Source organism: Misgurnus anguillicaudatus, chromosome 2 (assembly GCF_027580225.2).
Source record: "Misgurnus anguillicaudatus chromosome 2, ASM2758022v2, whole genome shotgun sequence".
Classification (NCBI taxonomy): Eukaryota; Metazoa; Chordata; class Actinopteri; order Cypriniformes; family Cobitidae; genus Misgurnus; species Misgurnus anguillicaudatus.
In genome coordinates this window covers 20890016-20913743 of record NC_073338.2, presented here as the reverse complement: position 1 = coordinate 20913743, position 23728 = coordinate 20890016, and the positions used below count along the sequence as shown (strand labels likewise).

Genomic DNA, 23728 nt, shown 5'->3' with positions numbered 1-23728 from the left:
ACTTTTTGCATCTCAGCCCCATATATATATATATTCCTTATAAGTTTGTAAAGTTAGCACTTTAGAGTACTAAACAAACGCCTCTCAAAATGTAAAGGTTTCCCTTTTACCACCAACTCTGTTTTATATTTTTAAAAATGAGTTATTCTCCTCCCTCAGTGGTCTTCTGTAAACTTCTTTGCTCTTAAATGGAAAGGCTGTTCGATCCTTCGGAGAAAACGGATCGCAAAGCTGTGTAGATTAAGAAAAAAAAATGAGTTGTTCATCTAAAGCCTGGCTAGACGGACGGTGCCCAGATCAATTCTGCATGTGAACAGAGCTGTGTGTCTGTACAGAAGATCTCCAGCCCTTTATCTTCAGCACAGACAAACCCTCCTGCACACAGTGGTGTAATGACGATAGACGGCGACCCAGTAAGAAGTGACTCTGTCACCCAGAGGGCCACTTGAAAGCTCTCCCCAGGATGCTCAGAAGGTGGATTTTGCCTTGAAAGCTCAGCTGAAGTCCACCATCTTTCAATCGGCCCTGCATTGCAGAATCCCTCCAGCCCAGGGGGAGCTAGCTAAGGCTATGGGGAGGAGGGGGCTTAAAAGGGGTCTTCAATGGGATAAGAGGGCTATCGTCTCTGAAGCACCAGCCCTTCTCTCTCTTTGAGGACAAGGAAAAAAGCAGGGAGGAAATGCTTTAAAGTGAACTAAAAGAGCATGATAAGGAAAAGGGAGAAAGAGAGGAAAAGAGAAATCGAAGAGGATCAGTTTATGATGGAGACCCGCAAGGCCTCCTGTGTCCGTGGCTTAGTAAGGCTGTTGTGCTGATGAAGAGATAGCAATGGTAGAAAGAACAGAGACCCACCACTCATCTTTGTAAAGCGCCTTGAAAGATGGCCGCTTTGAGCCTCCATCCCGACAGGCATACATGGTAAATGCCATCCTGATTGGATGAACTCTGACCTGCGACACATGCTGTGAAAGTCTGATAAGTGTCATGGCAACGGGTTGGAAGAGAGGCCATGATTCATATCCTGTTTCTCTGGGATCTTTGTGACATGACACACCTGTCTCAGGTGACATATGTAGATTAGCACTTAACATCAACCACGGCATATGCAAATCAGCTCGCAAAATGTGACCCAACAAGTAAAGGATGTGCCATACGCATGTACAGATGTAACATTTAAAAGGAGCCCATCAGTGATACAAGACCTTGCACACATGCTCCTTTGAACAAACCAAGCAATAAGTGTCTTGTCATACAAAGTCTTAGATCTGGATTGCAGAGCTATAAAATTACATACAAGGAGGCAAGTGATGAGAGGCAGTGGATTTTTGTATTGATCCAGCATGTGCACCGTGGAGGAGTAAACTTGTGTCCCCGAGGCTGCCGGTCTGAATGGCGGTGCAACAGCGTGCATAATTTGACTGAGAGGCGGTTAGAGTGGCACTGACCTTTTCGGCACAGATTAGATTGCCTGCCAAGACCGCTTAACAGTATCCACAGCAGTCACAATCAAACACGCTTACACTGCTCGGGTAGTTATGCACCGTTTTAAAGTTGTGTTTTGCCTTCGTAGGTGTGGGCTGCTATTTTTATCCAGCTAGATTTCATCAGTGTCTGCACTGAAGTAGACAGTCCTCCTCTATTGGTTATGGAAGCAAGTCCCTGCTGAATCAATGGTACATGACATCCTTCCTGCCACTAGCTTTAGCAATGCATTAGTAAGGATCCATGGCCTGATCAATTGATTGAATTAACAGTGATTTTTTTTTTTGCCTGCCACATCTTTCTCAGTCCCGGCTGCCATTAGTGATCACAACACTGTGGTCACATCTGTTTATTAGGTTTTCCCCTTTTTTCTTGCTCTGTAGTACATTTAATGAAATGTTTACCATCATTTGCTGATTATGGCCTATTTTTGGGCTGACTGTACCCCCACCTTTCATCCACTTGTGGATGTATCTCTTTTTCACGCTGGTAGGAGGTAACGGTGGATGTAGGGTTGTAATGGAGTTGATCAGTTTATATTGGTGCTTTTAAGCATGGCTTCCCAAAATTTGAGCAATTTCAACCCCTCACAGTTGTCATGAAGGGTAAAATTAGCTATATAGACCAAAATCACTTTTTGTACCAGGCTGTAAACATATTTTTTCTGCTATAAAGTTTGGCATTTTAACATGGGTGTTTATGGGAATTTCGGCGCGTTGATAAATACAGTTTAAGTCACTTCCGTGTTGGCTTCATCAGAGTGATCAGAAGGTTGCCCCTCGGGTTGGACACACCTGGTCTCTCATATCACCAGATCTTTCTGCATGAGCAGTTCGGATTTATGTAGCTCGGCTATTGTTCACATATGCCTCTGCTGCCACAGGGATCAAATAAAACTTAAAAGGTCCCTTTTATTTGATCGCTAAAAACCTTCGGCTCATTGTAAAAAACTGGGGAGCGTTTGTGACGCATTTTATGCCTTCTCTGTCTCCCTTTACAGAGAAGAGGAAAGATTGCACACATCCCCTCTACAGTTTTCCTATGCTGCATCAGCATCCTTCTAGTCTTTCGCTTTTCCTGACAGTTGTCGTTATATTCGTCACACTGTGCAGTAGTCCTCTCATGTCGTAGAGGAAAAAGAAGGAGCACTGTTTCTTTCTTTCATTACCAACCTAGGCTTCCTGTCGGTGACAAACTTGTTCCCCAGCAGTGCCCTGACATCCCTCCATCCGCCCCTGAGAGGCTTGGCTCACTTCAGCCTCTATGGCTCAATCAGGCTCCAGTCTCTGTGGGCCTCTCCCAACCTTCAGGCTGATGCCGATCCAACCTCTCCCTAACCAGAACTGAAGGACCCAGTCAGCCGGTGGCTGGAGTTTGTCTTTGCGCTTATCACTGGATTTATAGAAGTGCCACTCAGGTTATACGCTCCAGTGCTTGGGGGCCCACACCCTGACAGGCACCTGACACAACTCCTATTCAGGCTTTCTTTGATGCCTCCATCTGGGCCCACAGAACCAGACTCCAGGTCTGTCTGCAATAATCTGGTCTTACTGCCAGTGCTGGCCTTTCTTAATTGCTATTTCTCTAGCATGACAGAGCTGTGGTGGATTGGGGCCATTTTAATGGAAAATAGTTGTTAGTTGCAGACAGTTCTAGCATTTAAATCTGTATTATTAAATTATTTGATATATAGTTTATACGTATACCAATGTTTGATTTCGAAATAATTTTTATAAAGCGTGTTTTGCCTCTAAATTCTGAGTTGGGTGACCCATATTTAAAACTATTGCGAAGGTCCTAAGGCACACCAGTGATCACACAGTCAATCATTTCTGAGCATTGTTTGCTTTGTGCCATGCCTAACAACATCCCTTAACTGTTGTAAAACCAGTACTAATGCACATCCTCTTGTGCATTCTTCATACTTTTAGGAACAGGCTTTGCTATGTGCAGCACAAAAGAGAGCCATGACAGTGATGCAGACCTTGACGTGGACGGAGATGACACTCTGGAATATGGCAAAGCCCAGTATCCTTCCTTAACACTTCTCAGTCATTGTTGGTGTCGTAGCGTGTTGGTAAACATCAGTGGCTACAGTAAGATTTTGAGGTGCTCCTTAACTCAAGATTTCAGGTACACTGAAGCAGACATTATTCCCTGTTCTGGTGAAGACCAGGGCGAGGCCAAAGAACGCGAGGCACTGCGTGGAGCTGTTTTGAAGTAAACTTGCTTTTGCTTGACTTTACAATTGCAAACTGTATAGGCTTGGCACTGAAACTCAACTTATTTCTTTCTTTTTTGTAGCGGTGGTGTGCCATCCAATAGAATAACACCTGAATTCTCCAAATGGGCAAGTGATGGTGAGTTGGAGTTTATTATGATGTTTCTTCTTTGTACAGTGATTTGCAAACTTCTAATACAGTTGGTAAAAGTATTTTTTTAATATTTTTATATTACTAATAATTGGGAGGTGCAATGAGAAATAAATGTCACAATTGTTAGTATTTTCTTAGTTTTGCTTTGTCCCCTTTTTGTTTAATGACATAATGTCAAGCATAATATGAGAATGTCTCAGTGAGTTTTTGTACAACGTATCACACCTTTTTTAAAATGATTCCTTATTCCTAATTCTTCCTCAAAGCCATAATATAAAAGTTAACTTTGTTAAACAGATTTTTTATCCCAAATTTTTTTCAGATTTTGCACCTCACTGTATATTTGAATTAGATTATTGTAGATTGCTCATCACTCATTTCATGCACCTGTGTGTCTGTTTATCCAGAAATGCCCTCGACCAGTAATGGTGAAAGCAGCAAACAGGAACCCAGCTCTTCTTCTGCGTCCTCCACACCTAGAACCTGTAAAAACAGCGAGATCGAGAAGTGAGTACAAACACGCGCCTGCCGTCAGAGGCAGAGTGTTTGCTGGTGTATTGGGGTGAGATTAGTTTGTGTAGGGACTGCAAGATCATAAATGATGCATTTAGTGTGCTCATCTCTCCGGAGCATGCTTGATCACAGGGAGTGGCTCTGAGTATTGATCCCAGGCAGCTGAGCCTTGTCTGGGCTTGGCTAGCAGCACGGCCTGGGAATGCTAATATCTCTCCACGTATCTCCATACTACAGCTTTACACTGCAGATGATGCTGAAACATAGGGGAGTGTATCCCTACACTCCACAGAGACTGAGCAATAGGCATGGAGTGTTGCAGGCAGTCTCTAGCCGCAGATAAATTTGAATAACCCGAGTGGGTGAAAGGCCGGCCCCTGTAATTCCCTCATCTCTGCATCCTCATCCATATTCCCAGACAAGTGCTTCTGCAAAACTCTCCTCCCATCCACACGTGTGGGGGCCCCGGCCCCTCTGAATAGGTAATTGGGGTCAGAGCGCAGCTCCTGGTAGAGAGGAGCTGATTGCCTCTTCGCACACGATGGCACTACAACTGTCCTCTTGCTGGTTCTGCCTCCCTTTACTGTCCAGGGTCAAGACGCTAGCTGCAGATGACCCATGTTCTGCCTCTGTCCTCATTTCATCTTGCACGATTGCATGTCTAAATCACAACCAATTTTAAAGGGTGCTTATAGTATTGTCAAATTTCATGATTTTAATAAAACTCAAAGCTCAATAGTAAGACAGCCGTCGTATCTCCGAACAAGTATTGATGCACCTTGAGCTTTAATGCATGAAACGTGTAATTACTTTGAATTCTTTGCACGCCACAAATAAGATTCCTGACCACTACTTTCAGTGCCCCCCTCCTCTACCCCTCTCTTTCTCTCGCTCTTCTCTTGGGAGAGGATTCTAGTATAGGCAAATCAATCTTCTGCGAGTGGCCATCACCGAGCCCCATATTAAATATCAGGGAGGATAACTGGTGAATAAGCACGGCGAACCCGACGCAATTGATTTTCCTCGTCAGCACGTCACGAGTGCATTCTCCAGTCGAGTGTGTGTCTGCGTCAGATGACTTCATCTGCAGGACGAGCTTGATGTCAGTTCCAGTCTGCAATTCAAATCGTGTTTGTTAACCGTGTTTACGGAGAGGAAGCGGAAACATTTAAAGGCGTGACTTTGTGTAAAGAATTGCCGGTGTGCCGTTGTTTGAAAGGTTTGACTGAGTGCATGGAAATGAATGTTAGTGGATGGTGTTATGAACGCTGTCAGTGTGCGCGAGCGTGTGTCTATTTGAGCGTGGGTGTGCGAGGAGGAGGATGAAAATGGACAGAACACTATTCCTAAGTGGAGCTGCAGAAGCGTGACAGCTTAGATTGATTCATTGCTTTCCTCCGGAGAGACCCTCTCGCTTTCACCTCACCCCCCCTCAACCACACGCCGAGCGTCAGGCAGCCGTTTAGACTAGCTGTAGCGTTGTATCGGGGGCATTAAGTGTTTTAGTCTGCCCGGGTATGAATCACAGCAGCTGTTTGATGTCATGGAGAAGCGGGAGCAATGAGCGCAGCCCACCCGCACCCGCTTTATTAGCTTAGCGCTTAGCTCCAGACGTGACACACACTCGTTTATTTAATATCGCCCGCAATATTTCTCCCAGTCTGTGCAGTTCTCGTTCGGCCCTCCGCTCGAATCTATCCATCTCTTCGCGACAGTACAGCCCTCGCTCTCATCCGAGGAGCACCTCTCCTTTATCCGTCTGCTGATTTGATCAGGTATCACAGGATGTTACGCGATATTGTCTTATGGAAGGGGCCGGGGAGATAAATCTCAATGATGATATCATTAATCAAATCCTGAGGGGTCATGAGAAGGGGGAGGAGGGAGTCTTTCCTCCTCTTTCCTGGGCGAACGCAAAGGAGTTGTCGTAATCGCACTTCGTAATATTGTCTGCCAAATTGCTGAGTTGAACATGACGTATTGAGGAAGGAGTAAAGTTATACCTTCTTATGGTTAGCTTGTTGTATTGTGTGCCAAAGATTTAAATGAGTGAAGCATACGCACTTCAATGTTCCATTGTTTTATTTTCAATTTCCTGAATTGAAGGATCTTATTTGGAGTGAGCTTTAAAGAGGCCACAGAAGGAGCTGAATCATATCATTACATCTCCGGTCTGAAAACAATTCCAAGGCTACAGTTTGCGAAACGTGTGTTTCAATCTGCAATGAAATTGAGACTTGTCTGCTTTAGTTACATTGATTTATTGGGGATGATGCGTTTTGGAGTAAGAAAGTGAGCGTATTCTTGCATCGCTAGTTGTGTAAATCGTATACAGGTGTGTGGAAGCATGTTTTTTAGGGGTCATCTCTGTTTATTTTACTCATGACAAATGAAGACTCCCTTGCCACTCATGTGGTTGCTACCTTACTTTACACCTCTGCCTTTACTTATTCCAACCAGTCCTACAGAAACCAGCATTTTTTGTTGGTCATGCACTTGTTTTAAGCAAGTGTCAAGCCATGTAGAGTTGTGCATGGGACCTCCATCTACAGTTAGGGTCGGTTCTGATAGAGATTGATGGTTAAGGGGCAGGATAATGAAATGAGAAATAGCACCCAGAGCCGAAGCCGTAATAGAGCCGTGACAACGGTTCAGGCCTTATCCGCTTCCTGTTTAAACTTTAGCACGCCTGAGAGAACCACTTTGAATTGTAATGGAGTGCAGTGCCTGAATAAAGCATTGGGTCTGCTCGGCCTTCGTTGGGTTTTTAATATAAAGGGTGTGCCATTATAGAGCAGAGTTATAGGTAAATGGCATGATTACTTTGGATGGTAGTTCTCAATGTGGTTAGTTTTTTGATTGAAATTGTATTATTCTTTTACTAGATTGCGTCATGGCATTATAAAGTTTAATGTCTTTAAATCGCAATTCCAAGCATTCGTCAAGACCTTGATGATTTTCTGCTAACCCAGTCACGCTTCTCCAGATTTTACACCTGCTTTTTTATTCAAATAGTTCTTGCATATCTCTATATGTACATGCAGAAAGACATAATAAAACCTCTTTTTATTATCCTGAGGAATTAAATAACTTTAAGAATGTGGGTTTCTATAAATCACCACACAATGAATATTCACACTGGAGCTGGTTGGGCTTTACTTGGGATAAGTTGCATTCTTTGTGGGACCTGATGACGGCATGCAGGCAAATGAACCGCAACGATTTATGAAGCTGTTAAAGAAAAACAGGCATGGAGCAGTGTACATCTACTCTTCTGTCTGCTTTATAAGCATGCACGCTAATCAAGTCTAAATGCTTTTTTACAAGACGACCACTAATAAGTAGAGATTTTAAAACTTTATAGTCCCAGTGCTGATTGCAGGGTGTAGAAAATGGACCGACCGGACTGCCCAATCTCCTTGGTCAAGGTCGGTGTCTCGTGGCCTTGCCAGCGCTGTCATTTTGAGTCGACTTTATTTAATATTGTCTTGCGTGCACTAAATTTGCTTAGTAGTCTGTACTACTACACGATTTGTGTAACATGCAGTTCAGTACCTATCAACCCAAGTCAATAAATACCACATTAAATACTATTTTAAGCTTTAGTTCTTAAGCCACCCTGTGATTCTCCGGTTCACTGTCATTGCTCTTCCTTTATGTTCGCCTTATAGGAGAGATCGAGTCCATAAATGGTGCTTTCTCTTTTTAATGGCCCATCCTTGATTTACATCCCAATACTACCTGATTACGAGTGGTCCTGCGTGTCTTTGGCGAGCCTGTACTCATTGTGGAGTCACACAGGCATGTAATAAATGAAGCTATTGGAAAAGGCAGAGGAACGGCAGGCACTAATCGGGGGGATTGTGCCTAGGAGAACGCTGGCGCAACGTTAAATCAATACTGTAGATCAGTGCTCCATCTGGCTGGAAAATGAGCGGATCACCATAAACATCTCGCCAAGCGCCTCCTCGCACAATCAATGGCGGCCATATTGATTTAGTTATTGCGAGTTCATATGCTGTGGACAGTGTTAAATGTACATTCACCAGCTGAGAGGCATTTATCTGAGGATGTTTAGTGGTCTGAGAGGTGGGAAGTTGGAGATTTAATGGAAACTGGTGAGATCGAGGAGGCTAATGAGAAGTGCAATTGAAATCATAGTACAATAAAGTGAAAACGCATTGACGTCACAGTAAAGAATTCAGTATTTTCAGTTCTGGAGTGTTTTTAATTTTGGAGTTGGCGTTAGCAATGACCAGAGCTGAAGCTTTGGTAATACAAATGTCAAAAACAAAACTTTTTAGTGTGAACAGCATTGGTTATAGTACTGGTTTACAATGCTCTGAACTTAGTTTTCTCTTTTTTTTTATTGCAGGATCACAGAGGACTCCACAGCGACCACACTGGAGGCACTAAAGGCCCGCATCAGAGAGCTTGAAAAGCAGATTCTCAGAGGGGACCGATACAAGTGTCTCATATGCATGGTGAGAACTCACTGCTTGTCAATATCATGCGTGTGTGTGGGGGTTTATGTGCTTGTAACCCATCCTTAATAAGTTGACATGGTTATATAACCTAACACCCACAACCATGCACCCAGCTGGCTGAACCTTTGTGATGGTTTAAACCAATCCAGCATGGCCTAAAAAAATGTTTTACCCCCCGCTGTGATTTTCTGTAAAAACCACAGGATTTCTCTTGGCAACAAGATTATAATTTACATTTATGCATTTGTGAGACACTTTTATACAAAAAGCGACTAGGGCTGTCACAATGATTAAATAATTGTTTTCTCACGATTGTTTGACCTCATCGTGATGATTTCAGATCACCGCAATGATTGCACATCTCTTTAAAAAACACAAGGGGGAGCTGCAGCGCCTGTATAAACGAGGCCGTATCAGATGGCGCTCCTTAACTTAAAGTGTAACACGATACATTGCGAATCCATGTAATACAGTGGAAAAAACAGCATTTAAAGAAATGTTGCAAAACTTTGATAAGTAGTATGAACTGTCAGGTTAAACATAAATTTCCAAAACAGCAATTCCAAATTTAGGGAAGTGGAGGATGCTATTCTTAAGGATCTGGAAGGAATAGATTTTTTGCGGCAAAGATATATGCATTAAATAATTACTTTTAAATATGTGTTGTGTGTATTAATATTTACTGCCAGGTAAACCTTGCAAAATATTTAATTTAAATAATCACACCAATGTGTGAAAATTATTTCATGAACAAACAAAAAATGACAATTAAATGGCAAATTCCTAAAACAGGCAATTAATTGTCATAATCGCCACAATTTATTAGACAATTAACCGTCAGCTAAACTTCATAATCGTGATAACCCTAAAAGCGATTTACAGTGCATTACAAATTACTGTTTTTCGAATCCGTTAATGCAATGCTCAGAAAGCTATGAAGGAGCAATGGGGTACATCAATGCCATGTTATTTAAGACTGAAAGACTTATTTGAGCCTGAAGATCAATTAGCACTTAAACTCTTCCATTTACTTTTAAGTTTCAGTAAAACTAAATGGTCACAGTCTCACCATCCGAAAGTCACACTGCCGGAGATTGATTAGTGTAGGCCTTGTAGAGAACAAATCTTATTGCCTTAAATAAAGAGGCTTGTAAATGTTGTGATGATTTAACTGGAGTGAATTGAGACAATTCTGTCTTTGTATGCACCCGCGACGCACCTTCAAACTGCAGAGTTTAGCATTTCCCAGTGGTGGTGGTCTACTGCCACCTGCTGTTTATGTTATGTATAGCAGCCATGTTCTTCTAAAAGACTACCAAAAATGAATTCCCACTGGATGCATTGACATCTGTTTCACACACTTGGCATGATTGAATAAATGCACGCGCAAAATCCAGCCACCCACCTTTTTGTCCAAGAGCTTCTGTCCATGCATTGCTCAGATATGTGTTTGTGTGTCTGCCGCAGCGGCCACATATTTGTTCTCAGTGCCGCTTTTGAATATCCTTGCAGCGGAAGCCGACCCAAACTGGGGCTGACGGCAAGAATCAGGTGGCCGAGAGGCACGGGAGCGCAGAGGCCCTGCAGCTCGGCGTGTACTGTTTGTACAGAAGCTACGTAACGGGCTGCAGCACTGCCGCTGCGGGCAGCAGTGGGATTAAGAGACTGCTGCCGCTCCGGAGGGTAAGGCTCTCTGTGCTCCCACCGGCCTGACCCATGCACTGCCCCTCACTGCGACCCACCTGCTTGCCCCCCTCCGTGGCCACGCGCTGTGTTGTCTGGTGCCGTCTTATGTCGTGTTTGTGTGATGTTGGATATGTAAAATATCTTCCTTTTGATGTGCTTAAATAATAATTCATTTTTTTTTCTTCTCAGGATTCATATACCATGCCCCTCACCTCAATCCAGTGTTGGCACGTTCACTGTGAAGAATGCTGGCTTAGGACTCTGGTGAGAATCACACACCTGCTCACAAAACGCATACATCACACGGCCATTGGTATTACAGCAGCTTAAGTATTGGAGCATTGCTTTTGCAAAGCCAAGGTTATGGGGAAAACCCACATGCTGTACTTTTAAATGCACTGTATGAATAAATCTATAAGTGCCTATAGTTAAGGTATATATTAAATTTCAATTCTGTGCACACCACACGAGCGCCACACGAGTCGTTCAGTGTCTAGGTAAGTGTATAATGCAGATAATGGAGTCGTTTATTTTGATAATGCTTTGGTATTTGGCTACAGAAAAGGTTGTAGAGTTCATCTCTCTTTTTCTCTCCTCAAGACCTGCGAGGTTCCTCACATCGCACTTGAGTTTATAATCCCTTTAGACAACGCCGCATATTCAGCTAAGCTCTTATCATCGGCCTCTACGTGTGTTCACTTGGGCTCCCCTCTTGTCTCTAAGCTGTTTTAGCCGGTCTTCCTCTGGGAGCCCACTCGCATTAGCCACTAACACATCGTGTCACCACACATGGAAACAATTAATAAGGAAATGTTTCCCAGCCTCAGCCTTTCTCCAATATGCTATATATTAAATCAGCTCTTTCCCTCTCCGCATATCACGGACCGTCTGTGTGTACAACTACAGCCGATGAGGGGCAGATCAGAGATGTGTGTGCTGCCACGGCGGCTTGTTACTAATGCAGGCATTAAAATTGTTGCCTGAAGACAGCAATAAAAGTAGCGCGACGGGGCTCCTTGCGTCTTGATCAAAGTAAATGCGTGTAATTTGGTTAGCGTCAGCCTTGTTTTATGAAGCTAATGGAGCGCAGCAGCAGCTCGCTGCTGATGTGAGGAGCCCGCGTTTAGTCCACGACCTGCACACGCTCATTAAAACCTGCGTCCCAGAACAAAGGAACCAGATCACAGGTCTCTATTGTGTCTGAGGGGGATAGGTTTAGAAGTTAAACAACAGTTGACGCAATGTCCCCGAGTTTATAATGTAACATGGAGAACCAGACTTTGCTTCAAAGTTGCACCTTTTACCCATTTTAGCCAGCCAGTTCAAAATAAACCACTCATAGTCAGATCATGATGTCAGTTTTTAAACAGTGGAAGTTTTGTGTGTTCGCCATTGACGCACGATGGACTAATGAAGGAGCCCGATGCAAGTTACAGCGTGACACAGTCCAAATAGAGTGTTGCTGGACGTCCTTCTTTCAGTCGGATCAGTGAGACCGGGTTCTGTGTGTTGTAGACATAAACCTTAAATCCTCTTTACAGATGAACGTGAAAGCACACTTGCAGTTCACATTCTGACACCTTTCGTCTCCCCGACTATTTGCTGACAGCTTTGTACAGGGTTCCTACGGGTCCTTGAAAGTTGTGAAACTGGAGGAAAAATTCAAGGCCCTGTGAAGTTTTTTTTAAGTATACATACAAAGATACAGGTCATTGAAAGTGCTGGAATCTATTTTATGCAAGAAGTTTTCTGGAAAAAAATCCATATTCCCTGTGTAGTGTAGGATAATATCAGAAAAATTCTAGATTTTTTAAGCACACATGCTAAACTGTTTGCTTATATCTTCTGTATGTGAATGTTGATTCATACCAAAATGCTTTTTGCATAGTTGTGTTTGACACATGAAAACGTCTCTGGTTACGTATGTAACTGTTGTTCCCTGAGAAGGGAACGAGACGCTGCGTCTCCCTTGCCATACTTCCTGCGTCACCCTGTCTTTGTCATTAAAGCCCGATTTATAGTCCTGCGTAAGCTCTACACCGTAGGTTATCTGTAGCCTGTGCGTAGCTCTGTGTAGCCTGACGGGCACCTCGCAAAATTTTGAACAGTGCGTCAGATCTACGCCAGAACCCCTCCTGTCAGGTAAAAATAACTGCGTTATGGGTATTTCCGTTTGCGACAGTGAAAACACAGATGAGCCAAGCTGAGGAGTGATTTAACTCAAACTGCAACAAAAGTCGCTGTTTATTTACTTCCATCATTGCTGGTCTTCTCAAAACATACAAAACAAGTTGCTGTTTCTTCTTCGTTTGTGGGTTAACTTGCCAAGCTTCTTCTTCATTGACGGTCGCGCTGCCACTGTGGTTACACGCGTGTGTTTGCACGTCGACGACGACGCAAAAGTATAAATGAAAACCGACGCAGAACCTACGCAGTCGGGGCTACGCCGTAGGACCTACGCACAACTATAAGGAGCCGTTAAGCCTCACCATTGATTGATTTTGATGTACACATTCTGACACACCTTGGAGGCGTCCCCAAAGTGTCACCGCAGTGATGCAGCGCGAGTTCCTTCGAAAGGGAACTGTAACAATGTATATTTAAAGGTAACACGGTGTAACCTTGCTCTCACTTGAAATGTGTCCCATCCTTTAGTCTTGAATTTGAGGGTATTGGACCTTAATTTGAAGTTAACTAAGGTGTGGGAACCCTGTGTGTAGTCTGGGGTGTCTTTCCTATCCCATTTAAACTGGCCATTCAGTTCATGTAGGTGCATTAGCACTGTATAGATGGTTTTAGCAGTAACAACATAAACAAGCAGCTTTTGTGGTCCTTACGTAACTTCGGGTACACAAAGTATAAATAACAACAAAGTCCTTTTAAAGTAGTTTATTTGTATAGCAAGCAAAATAAACAACACATAGATTACATAAGAACCCAAAACATGTATTATTTTCGACGAGGTATTTGTTTAAGAGTTCAGTTTCAGCAACTAGTCAGACCATTAAACAAACAGAAACCGGAAGTAAAGTTCAGAGTCAGACGCTCAGACACCGCATGTGCGCCAGATAAAACGGTCTATATGTGAAAGTTACACGAGGACATAATCATCAATAGTAGCAAAATCCCTCACTCCAGCACGACCCCGGTTGAACTCTGCCGTCAGGTCTGTTTTTCAAGGGCGGCACACCAACACAAGGATTTTATATGTCTTGTGCTTTGGAATATACTGTAGTTATCCTATACAGACCGTGCCATTTTATGATGCTGACTATATATAGTTACCAGATCCTGTTGTGTTAGTCAGTAACCGTGCGTAGGGTGTCTGTGGGACCACACAGCTCACCTTCCTCCTGTACTTCTCCCTGCTGTTCTCCTGGCTTTTATGGCGCAGGCTTTATTGGGCACTGGCTGAACATCAGAGTGGTAGCGAGAAAGACAAGCATGCTTTTCCAACCGGGTGGGCCGTCTAGCATACAAGACCCTGACGTGCACGTTTTTCAATGCACTAAACGTTTCTTCTTTCTCTTTCAACAGGGAAACAAGAAACTCTGCCCACAATGCAACACCATCACATCACCAGGGGACCTCAGGCGTGTGTACTTGTGAAGAAAGTCTGGATTATTCCTCTTTGTTTTGTGTTTTTGAATTTACTTTCCATTAGTGTATTTTGATTTCCTCCTGAGGGGGTGAAGAATTGTCCAGCCTCGTATCCATAAGAGGCAAAGACTCAGATTGACCTTAAATGGGGACTGTCTTAACAAGCATAGGACTATGAGGACTGTATATAAATCTCCTGTGTTAAGAGCCCCCCTCGCTTCCCCCCAGGGGCAGATGTGTGCCCTCTTGTGTTAGTTCATGGTCCATCCTCTCCACAGTTTCTGAACCGCTTTTGTTCAACGAAGGGAATAAGAAAACCGCTCATTCTGTCCCCACACCAACGCTGCTCTACATCGGCCTCTTTAACCCTTTGATGACTGCTTTAAGATTGCGGAGGTCAGCCCCAACTGGAACAAAAAAGCATTAGATCTTCATGGTCTCCCACCCAAGGATTGCCCCTGTGATTTTTATTCTCCACTGTGTCCTCTTTTCACCCCAAATCATTACTTCTTTTGTGGTGTTCTAGTGATGTCAACCAAATTCGATGATGATCAGTGCAAGCACATGTATTATAGTCTCTGTATGTTTACAGTGTTGTGAGTAAATGGCCTAGAGAACAAAACACACATGTATACAAACACCAACACACAGACACGCATACACACAGAAGTATATATTGATTAAAAAGTCCAGTATTAGTTGGGGGTGGTTGGGGTTGAGACGGGTGGGGATGTGTTACAATCTTGGTGATTATTAAAAAAAGAAAACCCTCTGTATTTTTAAACAGATGTTGTTGTCTTGAAGTCGAAGTTGTATTTCATTGTACAGGAAGAAATTTAAGTAATAATAATAATAATAATAAACTACTCAAACTAGGACTTAAAAGATTTAGGTGTACATTTTTCATTGAATTATACAGTCAATACTGTAGATTTAACCCTAAAGCAAAGGAGAGTGTTTTTGGTTTTCTTTGCTTTCTCCTGAGAAGTGGGAACATTTGCTCTTGTAGTCACCCTCCTCAACTGGACACTTCTTACATTCGAGTAGTAATATGGTTACGTCCCAGCTTGCAGAATGTTTTTTGGTCTGTTACAAATTCATTGCTTGTTCATTCCTTGTGCATATTAGCAGCCCTTACCAGTTCCTCTAAAAATGGACTTACTAAATGGGTAAAAATTAGGGTGGTCTCATTTATAAGTAATGTTCAGATTTCCTCTCTCCGACATGAAGATGTAATCATGATGATTTTCATTTCAATAACCGAGAGTCAAGAATCTCATTTCCCGCGTCTCGCGTTTTCAACTGGGACTTTATATTTCTACATCTATGTATTCTGTGATTTCTGTATTGATGTAAGCGCCAAAAAAAAGGAAGAATGAAAGGTCATTGCCGATTTCAACACCACAATAAACAGTCAAATGTGGCAACTTTAAATTTCACTTCAAATCATTATTACAAGCTGGGTCACAGGTCACGATTTCATGAAGCAATATGATTTCCATAAAAGATGTTCATTTTGACAAAGTTAAACAATTGAACCTTTAACCTCAAGATGTACACAATTTTGGGATACATGTTGCTACTCTACGCAGGTTTTCGTAACTGTTGTTAAATACAGGAAATAAATACGCATTGCAGTTTACTCTTTTTTTTATGTTTTCTTTGCTGAACAATTCATTCCTGCCCCAAAGATGACAAGTTGCACAATGTGTTTGTGTGATATGAATGGTGTCCTTGTATATTCTTAAAAATGCTATGTGTCGTTCCCCTTTGTAAGCTACATTTGACTTCAATTAAATGACTGTAAATATGAACTGGTCACCATGTGCTGGCTTCATTCCCTGTTTGCCAGGCCTTATATTCAGTGGTGCACAATTCTGTTAAAATAGAAAATGTATTTTTTATTTTAAAGAATGCCACATATACTACATTCTTTAAAAAAATCCTGTGGTTATGCAGCTGTTTGCTAGTAACTTACTGTAAATTTTAAATGTATGTTATTTATTGGCAACATTTTGCTCAAAGTTAAATGAACATTAAGCATTAACAAGTCTTTGTCTTGACATCATAAAATTATAAAATAACAGCCTCATGCAAAGCATTCTGGAAACCAGAAATCCTCATGAACCTTTTTTTGTTATTTCCTTCAGAATTTGGTTCCCAGAATGTTTTGCATGACTTGTTAATGTTTAAAGGACAAGTTCGGTATTTTACACTTAAAGCCCTGTTTTCAGATTGTTTATGATGAAATAGAACAGTTTTGACTGAAATTTGGACATAAGATGCTGTCCCTAGAATTTTCGGGTGTTTGTTGTATTACCCCCACCTCTAGAATGGACAAACTGTTGTCACTTAATAACATACATTTAAATCTACAGTAAGTTACTGGCAAACAGCTACCAGTAATACTGTAATTTTTTTCCCCAGACACATCCTGGGCAGGATTTCAGGTGTGTCCTCCGGAAGTCGCATTTGTCGACCGCATACGTCATTGAGGTACTCAAATTTCAGTTAAAACATTATAAATTTAAGATTTATTTTTCGTAAGACATACAGTCATTGTACTTTTATTCTTACCTTGAAATGGGCTGAAATAGAACCTAAAATAATAAACTTTGATGACTAATGCGGTCAACCAATGCGACCCCAGGGGATGCACCCGAAATCCTGTCCAGGACTTGTCCAGGAAAAATGATACATGGTTACCCTATCTTAAAATAAAGGTTCGTCGTGATGTTTGGCTGTATGGTTCCATGAATTTTTAACATCCGAAGGACATTTCTGTTTCACAACAAAACATGTTTTTAGTTAAAAGGTTCTTTCAAGCTTTGACTAAATTACAAAAATGGTTCTATATGGAGTCGCGCTGTGAAGAACCTTTTAAGCAACTTAATTTTATAGTGCTCTACCTGCCGTTGCACACACTATAATCAGTTTAGCCATTTGGATCAGTTTAGCTATAGCCAGACAAATAAATAAATACAGACTGGAAGTTTACTTCAGATTAGTGAAGTTCACTTCGGTTTTTCTGCGGTCACGCGTCTGGTCCAAAGTTAACTTCTGTGGTCTCATTTATAAAACTGTGTGTAGGATCCTTACTAAAAGTCTACGTACGCACAAAAGCCAAAAATGGCATACGCCAAAAAATATTATGACTTTATAAATCACAGATCACTTGCAAGTGTGCCTACATGAATCATCCTCAGATCCCACCCTTCAAACCCACTCTCCCGTCAATTTAGTTTTTTTATAGATCACAACCTTTTTGTGGGAACTGGCATACGCACATTTCCAGCCTCGTTTTGTATGTAAGCAAGCTTTATAAATGGGACCCCTGATGTGTGCTTGTTTACTGGTCTGGTTAGCGACTAAACTGATGTCTAATCTACTCTAGAGGGTTGTTATTGATTTTATGTGCGGAAGTCTACCGGAAGTTAAAGGAATAGTCTACTCATTTTCAATATTAAACTATGTTATTACCTTAACTAAGAATTGTTGATACATCCCTCTATCATCTGTGTGTGTGCACGTAAGCGCTGAAGCGTGCTGCGACACTTCGATAGCATTTAGCTTAGCCCCATTCATTCAATGGTACCATTTAGAGATAAAGTTAGAAGTGACCAAACACATCAACGTTTTTCCTATTTAAGACGAGTAGTTATACGAGCAAGTTTGATGGTACAAAATAAAACGTAGCGCTTTTCTAAGTGGAACTATATTTTATGGCGTAATAGCACTTTTGGGAGTACTTCGACTCGCCTGAAAAGTCCGCTCCCCTTCTCACTCTCATAATGGGAGAGGGAGGGTGTTACTGCACCTAGTCGAAGTACTCCCAAAAGTGCTATTACGCCATAAAATATAGTTCCTCTTTTAAATCCGCTTAGAAAAGCGCTACGTTTTATTTTGTACCACCAAACTTGCTCGTATAACTACTCGTCTTAAATAGGAAAAAAAAGGTTGGTGTGTTTGGTCACTTCTGGCTTTGTCTCTGGGTGGTACCATTGAATGAATGGGGCTAAGCTAAATGCTATCAAAGTGTCGCAGTGCGCTCCAACACTGACGTGCACGCACTAAGATGATAGAGGGATGTATCAACTCTTCTTAGTTAAGGTAATAACATATTTTAATATTGAAAATGAGTAGACTATTCCTTTAAGTTTGGTCCGCAAAATTGTTATGTTGTTTCTGCTAAAACATCTATAAATAATTGTTTGTAATAAAACCAGTAGTTACTGAAAGTAGAAAAATTTACCATTTTGTTAAGTGTTTTTAGTCACGTTGACACCACTCAGGGGTGTAGCACAAGGTCCTGGGGCCTATGTATAGGCAGTCCTGATGGGCCCTCCCATTTAACCATTTTAGTTTTCTAATCACTACATGAACATGAACTGTATGATAACCAAACAAGACTTGATTCAGTCATATTTTATTTCGCTGAATGAACAAGACATAATGTTTTTACATTACTTAGAAAAAAATTGTATGCTTTATTTATTTATTTTTATGCTTTTAGTTTTGTACATAAACAAAAAGCTCCATTCATAATAATTTTTTAAGATATTATAGCCTATTCATTCAAATTAAGCTATTATAACGTTGTTTTGTATGCAAACAGCATGGTTAGTATACATTTTATTTATTTTGCCTTAATTCACCTCACATTGCATAAATTATCATCTGAAAGTGTATGTTCTGCTTTTTCAACGGGTTGTCTCAATCAGTTTAGCACTATAGATTTCGTGTTCTTGTTTGTGCTCACCTTTCTTTAAAAATAAGTCACAAATCGTTTCCCTCGTTTTGTATTTTATCCTTCTCCTGTCTTTCCTTTCTTTTTTGGTGGCCTGATTTAGCTTTCTTTGAGAAAGACATTTCAACCGCACCTCAAAACTTTGCTCTCCACCAGATGCTCAACTAACATAAACAAAATGCGCGTGCAGATGGACTTAACCATTTGCTGCATTTCATCTGACATTCATTAATTAGGAAATGAAAATATTCAGGTAAAATAAAATATATTCCAGACTTTTCAAGGGCCCTCTCTCCCCTTTGGGCACACGTAATCAGTACTGGTTTTACCCCCAGTCCGACGCCCCTGACACCACTGTATAGTGTTTAGAAGCAAAACAATTTCCTAAAGGTGTTGTAATGTACACAGTCATTATGCACTACACTGCATCTGGTAACTATAATGAACTTTTAAAACTACCCCATTGATTTTACCCCATCACTGATACTGAGTGCTTCAAATTAGATTCTAGATGATAAAAGTAAACTCTATTACTCCGTTCTGCCATCTACAGGTTAAATAAATACCCTGGTGATGTTTTACCTGCACAGCAGTATTAAAGCACAAACAGCGCTCGCTTTAATGATGAAAATTTCATGAAATTACAAGAGGTTGACTGTAATTAAGAAGTCCTCTACCTCTCTAGTGGCTCATCTGATCTGAAGCCAAACTCAGTAGCAGTAGCGAGGACATTAAACACTTTCAGATGCGCATAAAGATAAGCTGGAGAAACAGCAGGAGTGTCTGTTACAGTCTAACATCTTGTTGAAAGTGTTTTGGGGTTGCACAAACTTGGATACACACCTGCCAGTCGTTTGCTTATTTGTAAAACATAAACATTGAGGTTAAGGCAGATATGATAAGCTGACATGCAATATATGCAATGCCCTGTGTTGCTGAGACTTTTTAGGGATAGATTACCATATGGGGGTCACTGTAATGTGGTTTTAAGAGAATGTAGCTGCGGTTGGGATCATCTCACCTCTCTACCATTTAACCCAAGTCTTTACTTACCGTGAAGGCTGTTGTGTGTTTCAGACAGCAGCGCGATCCATAGAGTGCATTAGGCAGGCCGCGGGCCAGGCTCCGGTTACCTCTCGCCCCGCGGCCGGAGTGCCACAGGAACCAGGAAGAAGATGGCTGAGTGAAAGCAGATCTATAGAAATTGCTTTTGGAGGTCAAAGCCATCCCTGATGGGGAGTATAAAGTGTGTGAGCCATTATAGTCAGTTTACAAACATCTCCACAGACCAATCAATAGGACAGGCCTTCTCTGCCATGTTGGCTAATTCCTCGATCGCATTGGCTGTCTGCGTGGCTGGTAATTTACACCTTCACGTGGGAATTTGACTTGAGCCCCCCTCCATATCTCCTCTCCTATGGTGTCCACTACTTCCTTTAGCAAGTGCTTGTACAACTCATTCAATTAGATGCCTCTTCTTTTCTCAGCCTCTTTATGAGATCGATTCACTCGAGGTGCTTGACAGAAAAAAGGCTTACCGGTATGCGCTAGACGAGGAAATTGAGGATTTTTGAAATGTGTGCCTATATTTTAAATCACTTATTCAGCCTCAGTGTACTTGTAACATCACCTCCAGAGTATACTCAAACTGTAGATATCATCATATTTTCAGGAAAGCATTACATATTGCATTGTTTGTGCATTACTTGACTATAACTTGACACTGTGATTTTATTTATTTAACTTAAAAAAAAAGATAATTTATTTTTTTTAATATCGAATAATATTGCATGTTTAAAAGCTTGGTTCTGTAGCTAATGTCATGGTTACAGTTTTTGCAATTACTGTTATTTTCAGTGCTTACAAGATTGCCTTGTGGCATTATGAGGATTTAGCAGGGACGCTCGCTTAATAACAAGATAAGCTGAAATGGTTTGCGTGTTTGTGTAGGTGATTTTCTACATGTATGTGCATGCTTGTCTGTGTGTGTTATCGTTGACAGGATTACCATAAACTTCCTTGCATGAAAGATGAGATATTAAGACTACGGTGCTCTTAATAGGGCAGCGTGGGAGCTGTGCTCCTCAGGCTCAGTAATCTCTCCCAATACCTATTTATTACTAAAGAAAATCTGCTGTAGCATTCATATCCGCGGCTCCCCTGAGATTACACATATCAATCACAAGTCTTACATATTACGACCCCTGCGACAAGATGCAGCCACATTTATAGACGAAGGATTCTTAACTTTGACTGTAGTTGACTGAATATGTGTGCGGTCTACAAATGATCAGCACTAATGCATTTTGTCCAAATGAGATTTGACCTCAAGCTTTATTCTTAAAGGGGACATTTTGAATTTTTTGTATATGTAAAATAAATCTTTGGTGTCCCCAGAGTACGTATGTGAAGTTTTAGTAGTAAATAGCATATAGATCATTTATTACAGCATGTAACAATTGACACTTTGTAGGTGTGAGCAAAAGTGTTTTTGGGTGTGTCCTTTAAAATGCAAATGAGCTGATCTCTGCACTAAATGGCTATGGTTGGATAGTGCAGATTAATGGGTGGTATTATCCTCTTCTGACATCACAAGGGGAGCCAAATTTCAATGAGCAATTTTTTCACATGCCTGCAGAGCGTTTACCAAAACTAAGTTACTGGTTTGATCTTTTACATATTGTCTTGGTTGATTGAAGCACTGAGATTATATATATTATAGCACTTAAAAGATTTTCATGATATGTACACTGAAAAAAACGAGTCATTGAATTTACTCAATTTTTTTAAGGTAAGTGGTTGCAATCAATTTATTTAAGCTTTAAACAAAAAAGATTGGTAAAGTAAAATAAAATATAAAACGTAAACTTTTATTTAAATGTAGCTTAAATAAATTGATTGCAATTAATCATTTTTTTCAGTGTAATGTCCCCTTTAAGGTACATAGCACACACACACAAAGTAACATGAACAGCTCCTTTACTGTGCTTTGCAAAGTTAAAATGCTTCACATACAGCAGAAAATGCCAATAATAAAAAAATATGTTTAAATAAAAACACCACTCAAAAGTTTAGGGTCACTAAACATTAAAGTGATTTTAATTATTTTAAAAACTAAAGACATATGAATGTTGAATTTAGATAAACATATCTTTATTTTTCATTACAAACCAACATTTTATTTAAAAGCATCCCAGGAAGCTTACTGATAAACCACCAAGCATACATTTTTAAAACTTCAAGGCAAAGAATGACTACTTTAAAGTAAATAACATATATATATATATATATATATATATATATATATATATATATATATATTTATTTATTTATTGATTTTTTTATTTATTTTCCATATGCAATTATAACATCTAAATATTCGCATAAGAATTCATGTATTATCTATCATGTTTCATGTCTCCAGGTGTCTTGTACACTGTAAAAACCCTTTGTTGCACTTAAATTTTTAAGTTTAATAAACTTGAAATTACAAATAATTTCAACTTTTTTGACCAGTGAGGAAGTAATACAAATAAAGTAGAAATAACTTAAGCTAATTCAACTCAATTTTTTATAATTTATACAGCAACTCCTTACCAATCAAGAAAGTTGAAATTAATTGTAAAAGCATTTGTTAATTTTTTACAGTGTAGTTTAAGACAGGTACCACATGAGGTCGCAAATCAGCTTGCAATCATCAGCAAGGCAAAGGTAGACCTTTTCAATAGGGATTTCAACGGGGTCTTGTTGAGTCCTTGTGACTCATGCAGTTTCATAAATTGTGATTTGTAGAATAAGTTTGTGCACCTCCAAGAACATTTGAAAAGGTGTTTGTTATGTTTGTGAGAGAGAGAGAGAAAAAGAGAGGAAAGGTTTTCAAAAGTGCTCAATTCCACTTCCATAACTGCTTAGTTTTGCTGTAATAACACCTTCATGGTTTGTATCAACAATTCAAAAGATTTTGGAGCCATGTCATATTAATGGCCCGCTTTTGGAACAAACAGCAAAACTGTGTGCAGGCTGGCTGGGTACATGGATCGGTGAGCAAGGCACAGCGATATAAATAAGAAAACAATTTGGCAACTATAAAAGGCAGAGAAAATTTAATAGAATAGTCACCATTTTAAACAAAGAAAACAAGGAGTCTCTAAAGATTTTGATTACTTTTGTGAAGGACTTGTGACTCATGCTCTTGGATTGCAAATATGCTGATCCAGATATGTTGATTCATTGACATGATAAGGGCGTCACAAATGAGAAGATTTAACCCTCATAGCAACGGAAATCGCCCCACTGAATGAATTGCAAATTGAATAATCATTCAAAAGAATCTCAGGTGCAAGCAGCAAATAGGTGAAAGCAAGATACCAAGCTGCAAACAGGAATAAAAAGTCTAACAAAATGAATAAAGTAAGAAATGCATACAAACTGGTTAAGTTGCGGGCAAAGACCCACAGCATAAGTGGAATCAAGGAAAATGTCCAGCTAAGGCTCCGTCTGTTCCTGTTGTCACAAACCAAACCACTAGGTGGCAGTATGTTACAAAAGTCCAGTAAACACAGTCAATGTGCACAGAAGCAGAACATGAGGAGATGCTGAGCATAAATCTGACAGCTTGCAATTGATAAAGAGATGCTCTCAACCGTTCATGCATGTCATGTTCCACAATTACACATTTGTAAATCATGTCACAGTGTACGTAAACCTTTGGAAGATTTTTTTGTCACTACGTCACCCCCACGTGCATAAGACTGGGAAGACTTTTACCTTAAACCTATTAATTATTAATTATTCTTTAGCTGTTCTTCTACTTCCACACCGGGATCCAGCCTCCCACA

At 40.6% G+C, this 23728-nt stretch overlaps 1 protein-coding gene across 8 annotated transcripts in view; it reads left to right on the top strand.

The window, feature by feature from the left end:
• Positions 1 to 15957, top strand: part of rnf220a (ring finger protein 220a) — a 130198-nt gene extending 114241 nt beyond the window's left edge. For 4 of the 8 annotated variants that reach the window (XM_055201809.2, XM_055201812.2, XM_073874316.1 and 1 more), the window contains 8 exons: positions 3414 to 3510; positions 3616 to 3702; positions 3787 to 3842; positions 4265 to 4364; positions 8746 to 8854; positions 10370 to 10540; positions 10733 to 10807; positions 14081 to 15957. In XM_055201809.2, coding sequence (XP_055057784.2) covers positions 3414 to 3510; positions 3616 to 3702; positions 3787 to 3842; positions 4265 to 4364; positions 8746 to 8854; positions 10370 to 10540; positions 10733 to 10807; positions 14081 to 14152 — 767 coding nt within the window. In that variant the 3' untranslated portion in view covers positions 14153 to 15957. The remainder of the gene's footprint in view (positions 1 to 3413; positions 3511 to 3615; positions 3703 to 3786; positions 3843 to 4264; positions 4365 to 8745; positions 8855 to 10369; positions 10541 to 10732; positions 10808 to 14080) is intronic. The other 4 variants (XM_055201816.2, XM_073874327.1, XM_073874344.1 and 1 more) reach the window with 1 other exon arrangement.
• The last annotated feature ends 7771 nt before the right edge of the window (positions 15958 to 23728 follow it).